At 35.3% G+C, this 9,407-nt stretch overlaps 1 protein-coding gene across 1 annotated transcript; it reads left to right on the top strand.

The window, feature by feature from the left end:
* LOC148677075 (retinol-binding protein 1-like) lies at window positions 1-8,157 on the top strand. The gene is made up of 4 exons (XM_088617573.1): window positions 1-159; window positions 2,469-2,647; window positions 5,681-5,782; window positions 7,707-8,157. The coding sequence occupies exons 1-4, from the start codon at window positions 87-89 to the stop codon at window positions 7,758-7,760; spliced, it is 408 nt and encodes a 135-aa protein (XP_088473699.1). The 5' UTR covers window positions 1-86; the 3' UTR covers window positions 7,761-8,157.
* The last annotated feature ends 1,250 nt before the right edge of the window (window positions 8,158-9,407 follow it).

Below are 9,407 nucleotides of genomic sequence, written 5' to 3'. Positions count from 1 at the left end.
AGCGAGACTAGCAGATATAGATCCAAGCACGCACAGGTGAACCTGCAGGAAGGGAATCGGATCGCTGCTCTTAAAGTCCGTGCGAAATGCCCACCGATTTCAATGGATATTGGAAAATGGTCAGCAATGACAACTTCGAAGAATACCTGAAAGCACTGGGTGAGGAATTGTTGTAGCCTGGATAAAGAGTACCCTGAAATGTCGGTGCATCATGAATAACGCAGAGAAAAAATGTCGTAATTCAAGACCTGAATTTATCGCACTTTCTTACTAAGGATAGAACGAGGGGTGTAAGAGAAAAGTTGGATTTCGCAATATTAAATGAAGAACTGTGTTCAGCAATTAAACGTACACACAGGGAGGCTTTACAACTTGTAGTGATTTTCTTCTTTTAAAAATAGCAGTGGTTGTTACAGTTGCAATGTGGTCGCCAGTAGTTTTACACCTAAAACACTGCTGCAGTGGTTCTTAACCTTAGTTTCTCAAAATCTGTTCTCGCACCCCTGATCGAAAATCATTGAAGTAGGTCAATTCTTTAAACCTAAAATATAGTACAGTAAGCGAATTATACATTAATTTTATTTTCGTAGTAAAATTAAGAATACATGGAGCATTCGACTCTTCTTTTAGGCTTACCTTAAAATACCGAGGTTCGATGAAACTACTTCAAATAATACTTCTGTTTACTTGCCTGTGCTTAATTTGTGTTTTCGATGATTTACCTTCTAAACTAATCTGGCATGTCTACAAGGTTGCGTGCACTACTGCCGAACTACTGCACTATTATGATGTTTGTGTAGACTAAAATATGAACTAGACCTATCTGACCGATTGAAAGACTCATTCATTAAACGCTCGATTTAACAAGAGTGTCAATTATGGACTAAATTTGAGTAAAATAACACAAATGTCCAAGTCACGTTATTTGTACCCTAGGTTTTCCTCTCAATGGAAATAGTCTGAGCAATACTCCTAAACATAAAATAAATCCATCTGGAGAAATACCGTAGGGAAAATCTGTATTTTATCTAAAAACATTGAAAATGCTCAAGATATCAAATGGTAGCTTTCTGGGTTGAAGAAAAACTTAAATCGAGCAGACAAAGTGAACAATTATTTCCAGATGTTTATTTATGACACTTGCTGTGTAGGATATTAGAATATCAATCTCTCCGTCTGCGCTGGTAGACAGTTCACTCACGTTTTAATTAGTTGTCTCAGAAGAATGCTCTGAGACCTGAGCTCCCAGCTCAGAACAATTAAAGAATAATATCCATGTGAATGTCAGGCTTTACCCTTTTGCCAGGTGGCAATGAAGCATATATTCATGAATCAGTAATGTATATTTGATTGCTATGTTCTATAAATTAGTGTATTCCAAACCTGAACCAGTGGGACCTGCGTGTCTTCTGTTTTTTGTTCCAGCAGAGTTCTTAATCACAGCCTAATTGATTTCAATTGTCAAATTGGGGCATGTTTTGAAATTTGCATTCAGGTCTTAAAATGCTAAATGGGATTAGTAAATGGTCTCAATCCTGTACCGATTTCTGACTTGCAGTTCTTCCCTTGTTTCTGTGAGTTAGCTGGAGTGTAACAAGTTGCACATATTGGCCGAAAGAAAAGCATACAGTCGCATTGTGAGAGGGTTTGATACATTCTCAATCACACCTGTTTCTGTTCATGATAAATTGATGTCCTGTCAACAGCTGTTTTGACAGAAATAAGGGAGAAAACTTAATAAATAAATTGAGGCAGAGATTGCATAAAGGGTCTGTGTGCAGAAGGAGTTGGAACAATACACTTGAAGTAGAGCAAGGACCTACCAACGACAGAGTGCAGAAATAGGTCAACAAAATAAAACAGCAGCAAGTAAGGCAGTAGATCAATTAGAGCCATCAATTAGCATCAGTGATTACTAGCTTAGTTGCAATGAAAACAAGAAGAGACTGGATTCCCCCTGGAATAGGGATAAGGACCTCTTCTATAAATTATCTTCTCAATATATTGATCACTAAAGTGAAAAGCTGTCCAATAGGAAGGGCTCGATCCGTTAAAGACACCTAACATTTTGCACCTTTCAAAACCTGTTGAGTCCTCTACCAGTAAAGCATTTCCTTGCATTTAGCTACTAGCAAAAACGTACTATTTTAGTTTTGATTTTTATATTCAGATGTACCATAACCTGTTACAATTAAACAAAGCTTTTAGGAGCTATTAGAGTTCTTTGAAGAAATTGTTGTTGAATGTAAATTATTTTGTAAAATTGCTTCGTAACCATAGGTAGGCAAGGGGAACAATTTGAACAGAGAGAAAATACTTCTAGCATTTTAATCTTTGTATGTTTATTGTTAATGGGCGGTAGCATTAATTTTAACATGAAAGGTTCACCACAATATTTTGCTAGTAGACATTCTGTTTGATCAGAACTAGGCAAATAATGTGTTTTACATCTTTGTCAATCCCTGCAGATGTGAATATTGCAATAAGGAAAATCGCCACTTTGCTGAAACCAGATAAAGACATAATTCAGAACGGGGATCACATAATCATTAAAACATTGAGCACCTTTAAAAACTACATAATGGATTTTGAAGTAGGGAAACAGTTTGAAGAGGATTTGAGTGGAGTGGATGATCGAAAATGCATGGTAAGAATTAGCATTGTTTCTTTCACAAAGGCCTCTGTTTTGCTGCAGTCTACAAAGAAGAGATTAGAACTGGTTAGCCATGGGTCATTAAGAATCAAATTGAATAAGTAGCAGTATTATTTGAAAGCTTGTTTGTACACAAACCTAGACTGAATTAAATTGTTCAGATCTTGATGTTAATAAAGTACACTTACTGTACTTGCCAGATGCAATCCTGTGAGTTTTGAGATTTAACATTTGATATTTAACATGCGTGGGTTTGATTTTCATAATGTACTTTTCCTGTGGAATTTTAATGGTATAATATGAGTCTTACAACATTCCAACTTAAGGAACAGAGACATTTTAATAATTTAATAATAATAATGCTTACACTTCTATAGTCCACTCAAAGCATTTTACAGGTAATGGGGTAATGGGGACTCCCATCCACCACCACCAATGTGCAGCATCCACCTGGATGATGAGACAGCAGCCATAGTGCCCCATAACGCTCACCACACATCAGCTAATAGTGGGGATGAGAACAGAGTAATGAAGCCAATTCATAGATGGGGATTATTAGGAGGCTGTGATTTGTAAGGGCCAATGGGGACTTTGGCCAGGACACCGGGATTACACCCCTACTATTTTCACCCTGGGATTTTTCATGACCACAGAGAGTCAGAGCTTTGGTTTTACATCTCATCCAAAGGACGGCAGCTTTTTTTTTTTTTTTTTTTTTTTTTTTTTTAAGTGCCCCACTATACTGGGGCATTAGGACCCACATAGACCACAGGGTGAGCGCCCCCTACTGGTCCCACTAACACCTCTTCCAGCAGCAACCTTAGTTTTTCCCAGGAGGTCTCCCATCCAGGTACTGACCAGGCTCACACCTGCTTAGCTTCAGGGGGCTGCCAGTTATGAGGTGCAGGGTGATATGGCTGCTGTCTTTTTAAAGCTTGCTCAACAAGTAGAAGGACAGTGTACTCTTGCGGTCACAGTTCTAGTTACATCTTATCAGGTCAGTATGGAGTATGAAGGACTAGATGGACTTCTGGTCTTTGTGTAAGCAGAGTTCTCAGTTGCTTAATATGAACCTTCCTTTGAGTTCAAATTTCTTATGAGTTTGACCATTCTAGCAGTAGTCAAGTAGAAGTGAAGGATAATTAAAATGTCAAATTGAAGATAAGAATGAATCTCAATCTCAGATTCCAAACATATCTCTTCATTAATATTTTTACTTGTATTTGTTAGCTGGAAAAATGACAATAGTGGGTTCAGAAATTGCAATTGGTGGGTGGAAAGTAATTTGAGATCCAAGCCTTAGAGCTTTACTTATCTATCTTTTTATTGTGCCAGTATTCATCTATTTGTTGCACTATTTTGTTGATAGTATTAGAGAATTCACTTCTCTTTCTTTCTGTATATCCTATTGGCATATACTGAAAGCAATACATAGACCTCACCTGAAGTACTAGTACTGTATATGCTTATTTAATTCAGACCAATTGAGGAAGAGTAAATATATCACACGCATACAAATTCAGTAAGAAAAAAAGCCTGGACATTATGAAACCATTTGACTGGAAATTTCAGATATAAAACATTAATGTACTTTCATTGTTAAACACTTGAAAAATAAAATTAGTATTTCAGGAAGGTGTGTGAATTTACTGTTGCTATAATTAATCAATTGCATTGCAAAGGGAATTGACTAAGATTCCACATCAAGCAAAGATTCTAATAAATCAGTACATTGCAGCATGTCATTTTAATCTGTTTAAGTGCATAATCCTTCAATTAGGGAAGAAACATGAACAGAACAAATACTCTGAGTGCTCTAGGACTTTCAAGTCTGAGTGATAAAGCAGTTGCCCTTAACAAGGTGTTCATTAACATGTGAAGCCTCATTTTTAGTGCCAGTGCTACACCACAGTTCCAGGTACCTCATGGACTGCTTCCATTTCTTTCAGCTAAGTTGCTCAACAGAGCAATGAGATCAGAGAAAGGTCAGCTTTAAAGATCAGCATGAACCTATGATGGTAAAGCTATAGGCTCTTAATTATCAGACATTTTCACTACTCATTTAATATTATTGCTACAACAAATGCAAGGAAATTATCAACAAAAAAAAATTGTGTAGCGTTAGGGACTGGAGTTAGCCGTGCATTCGTAGAGACACTACTGCCCTCTAGCTGTAACTTTAGAAATATGACTTAAATGGAAGGTGGAAATCTGGCAGATTTCACTAAGCAGCTGGCGACTTTCACACTGTTTCAAAGAGACAGTATAGTTGTGGTTGGTTAAAGAATCAGTTACATGATGATGGAAATTTTTATTTGCCTTATTTAAAAGTGTAGTAATGTGACCCTGAACGCCATCATAGAGGCAGAAAAATCCATTTCAATCGGATCATGAAAAACTGTCTGTCCGAAATGTATAATGATTGAGCTCATCAGCTGGGGAAGGGAGAACTCTGCCAGTGTCTTCAGACTTGATTCAATTTCATATCCTTTTGGACTAATGTAAGAAAAATAATAGTTCACAATTAAGAGTGTTTTATATGTCTTGATGAACTCATGATGTTTGGAATATGCTCTTATCTCTCAGTTTTCCTGTCGTCTAGATGTGATTTGTTTCTTTTATGAATAATGTTCACATAAAATAACAGAAAGCAATATTTAACTCTTTTCTTTTGTTTGATGCCCCCAAGTCAGCTTTCCTTTCATATGGTGTACCAGTGAAAGATATTCATTGAAAGCAGGATTTGGAAAGCTGTAACATAGGATTAAAGTATAATAACAAGTAATTGTTCTTATTTTTATTAAACGTGCTATATAATAACCATGGAGGGAAGCAGTGGAGACAGCATGAAAGCACTAATAAGTTCATACTTGTTTTAAGAATTCTTGTTTATTCTGTCATTTGTACAATATATAGTGTTTTCTGCTACAATAACCTACTGCAGCTGCATTCTTATAATCTTACTTGCATGTACAGATCCTATACATGAGGAACCTCAAAGGTGTTAAATGTTTCTTTTTTTAACAGACCACCATCACCTGGGATGAAGATAAACTTGTCTGTGTTCAAAATGGAGAAAAAGAGGGAAGAGGCTGGACCCATTGGGTAGAAGGAGATGAACTGCACTTGGTAAACCTTCTTGTCTTCTCTCAACACTTTGCTGCATCACCGCCACAAGGCTGCACAGACCTACAGCTTTCACTTTGATTTCCAGTCAGTTTATTTTCTTCTGATGCTGACCGTTTGATCACGATCAACAAAATATCTTGTCACCCATTTGAAGACCCTCCTGTGCTTTCTGTCTGGTTCTTTAATCAAAATGGACAAGTGTATCTCTAAGTGCTAAGGTGTTTCCCTCATTATAGTATTTATTGAATCCCCAAGGATTGTCTGTAATAAGAGGATCTGAGTTGTATGTCTGTATAAAAATAGTTTGCTGCAAATAGTACACTTTAATTTAAGAGACAAACGTGTTCACATTTAGTGCAGTATAAATAATGAGGCCTTCACCTTTTGCTCACTTTTGCAATTCGTTGTTTCTTTAAAATATACAGTATACAGTACCCATGTGTAAAACAAACTAACACAGAACTGTTATTATTTAAATTGTCTTAATTTGTGATGGACAACAACAAATACTAATTTATAGGCTCATTAATGTTTGTTTAAATATGTACCTATGCTGTATTTAGAGAATTTATGGCGTGTTTGTTTTATTTTCTTTTGAAACCCCTAAATGTTCATTTTTACAGTTTGTGGAATACTCTGTACTGTCTCTCTGAGGATGCCAAGGCAGCTTGTAGTTAATTTTTTATCAAAACATTTGTATTATTATTTTCTCACTTTCACAAGAATATTACATCCATACATGTTTAAGATATGTTCCTTTAGGTTTATCCAAACAAATCCTGCTTTCAGATTTAGGATCATAGAAGGTTTATATCTAAACATTGCTGGCTCTTTTTTCTGTTTAGATTCTCTGTTTTGTGTGCTTTACCAGAGATTTCCACTACATTAGTCCGGCATTTAATATTGGGTGTAGAAAACACTCACTAGAACTGGTTATGTATCACTACTCCAGAGCTGTCAGAGCTGGGATGCAGCTGCTGACTCTTAATAATGAATTGCTAAGGAGTTATTTTCATTTTTGTATTTAATCAGCAGTTTATAGAAATATGATTGATAACATATGACAGTTAAGCAGTTATAAACATTAAGAACAACAGAGATAAATATGACATATAAAGTTTGTGTGTGTGATGCATAATTAATGAAGTATAAATCACTTGCATCAGACTATATTAATCATTTGCATTTAAATTGGTGGTCAGAAATGCTCATCAGTTAAAACTGTGTTTTGTACCTTTTCCACACATCTTTATGTCTCACATTTATTGTTGTGAAAAGAGGCATGTAGTCTGTATGGATTAAAAGACCGATGATTGGTAAAGCACAGACAGAAATTATTCTTCAAGAGGTGATTGGAGCTTTAAAGATCCTCTTAATATTGATAACTTTAGCTATTGGTTTTCCGGCATCCTCATACCAGCATTTTGCAGTACAATACTGAAGTATTTTTTAAATGGAGCCTTCCTTTTTAGATAGGTGTGTATTTTGACATCATAACTTCACTGCAAAGGATATATTGAGATTACATGTGGTTTATTTTAAACACAAAATATACAATATAGTTTCTATTGTCCATTAAAAATAGATAAATACTAACAATAACTAAATATTAACTTAAATATTTTAGAGTAACTGAAAATCGATTAATACCAACATTGATGTTGATTAATACTAACACAGATGATGAATAGTCAGCTACCGTATTCACTCAAAGTCACCTACAGTCAGTTTACAATATCAGTCCATTTAAACATTGGGCCCTCCTGTGGACATATTATATAGTGCACTTTAACATCAAAGTATGACGACATAGGAAAAACTGTGGCAGATACTCCTTCCAGTGTGGTGGTAACTTTTCCAGAGTTGCCAATATCAGTGTGGACTGAAAGAAACAAATTAATTTTGTTTTATTTGTTTTCTTTAGGAATTAAGAGTATGTGGTGTGAAATGCAAGCAAGTCTTCAAAAAAGTCAAGTAATAAATCAGCCTGAGATTGGAGAAGACAGAATGAGGCTGGATGAAGAGAAATTTAAAGCCCAGTACATACTGCCATCCCAGGGAAATCCAAGCCTTCAAATCGAGTCTCTCAAAGCAAACAGACATGGCTTCAGTACTCTTTAAGAGTGTAGTGGGACCCACTGTAATAGGCTGTGCTTTTTATTTGTTTCTACTCATTGGGTTTTACCAGCAATATTACTGTGTAAGGACCACTACTCAGTGATTTTTCCAAAACTAAATCGTGGTGTGTTATCTGTCTACATGGTATTCTTCATTTTTCATGTAGTACCATTTGAAAAGGTCTAAGGTTAAACCTGACACTCCTAACTTTGATACACATTTGTGCCAAAATGCAAATAAAATGGAACAAGCAAGAATGTTCATTTTGTTCATTTTGTTCAATTTTTGTAAAAGAGTGCAAAGAGTGCAGTGTGAAAATGTATGTTCTTCTTTTGGTGTGCAAGTTCAAGTTTACATCCTAGAAAATTAAGAATACAGTATCTTCCCTGTGTAAGCCCCTGGTTTAGAAATTGTGTTGTATTATGAGACAGATTTGCTCTATTGCTCAGATTATTTAAGTTTACAGTGACATTTCATTTTTTATTATCTACCTTACTTGAATGTTCTTGATATTTCTTGCTGTACTTTCTCAAGGCTTCCAGACCAGACTGATAAATAATACTACAACATAGGATGTATTGCAATAAGGAGGGCCAAACATCATTTTTGTTTGCAAATTTAAGCTTTAAAAAACTATAAAATGTATCTAAACACATTGTAAAATACAGCAGTATAATAAAGCATGTCAAAGCCATGGTATTTTATAGCTTTCAATGAAATACGTTAATTGTTATCAGTTTAATCACTTCTCCACGCAAGACTGACCTTCACTCCCCCTGATAGAAGTGTTATCTGAAAGAGAAAACTGCCTCTCTGGCACTTTATGAAAAGATTATAAAGCAATTCTTATTTTTTTACGCAGTCTTTGAAATTTTGTAGCTGGTCAAGGTATGCTTTTCTGTGCTAGCAACGTTATATTTGACCAGTATAAGTCTGCTGGGAAAAATTGCATTTCTCTATTCATGTTTCTAGTTTTTAGTTAAAACTTGCATTTCACCAGATGGATATGGAAAGTCTAGTTAATATTCTACTGGGAAAAAGTAGGTAATATTAGGACAAATTCCTCTGTTCAATTCGCTGTTAAAAAAACCCAAACAAAAAACTTTGGTAAACAATGTCAACTGCATTTTCTTAGAACTGTCTGTATGAAGACCAGGTATAGTTTTATACCTGAAAAAGAATAGACCCATCTCTCTATTCTACAAGTAGGCAATTTCTAAAAGAATGATATCATTTAAAATACACTTTCTTAAAATATGTATTTAGTTATTTAAATATTGAGTTATTTAAAATATGACTTTCTTTTGCAAAAGGTATTTCTCACTAAGGGAGTTATTGGATGATTTCACTAGGTATTACATTGTTTACATTGCTTTCACTAAAAGGCTTTTTTGTCTGGTCCATTAGGCTACATCACCCACCCAAAAAACGTTTGTGTAGCAGCCATAAAAATCAAATAATAACTTGTTATATATTATTTTGTAGGGACCATCTCTGCTCAGAGCTT

This window comes from Lepisosteus platostomus, chromosome 2 (assembly GCF_059453375.1).
Source record: "Lepisosteus platostomus isolate fLepPlt1 chromosome 2, fLepPlt1.hap1, whole genome shotgun sequence".
NCBI classification, from domain to species: domain Eukaryota; kingdom Metazoa; phylum Chordata; class Actinopteri; order Semionotiformes; family Lepisosteidae; genus Lepisosteus; species Lepisosteus platostomus.
This window is presented reverse-complemented; position numbering and strand designations above follow the sequence as displayed.

Bases quoted from the DNA above. Each gene is read 5' to 3' on its own strand.
- LOC148677075 (XM_088617573.1), top strand. From the start codon at position 87: ATGCCCACCGATTTCAATGGATATTGGAAAATGGTCAGCAATGACAAC. The intron at 160-2,468 runs GTGAGGAATTGT...CAATCCCTGCAG, and splicing joins AGAATACCTGAAAGCACTGG to ATGTGAATATTGCAATAAGG. The intron at 2,648-5,680 runs GTAAGAATTAGC...TTTTTTTAACAG, and splicing joins TGGATGATCGAAAATGCATG to ACCACCATCACCTGGGATGA.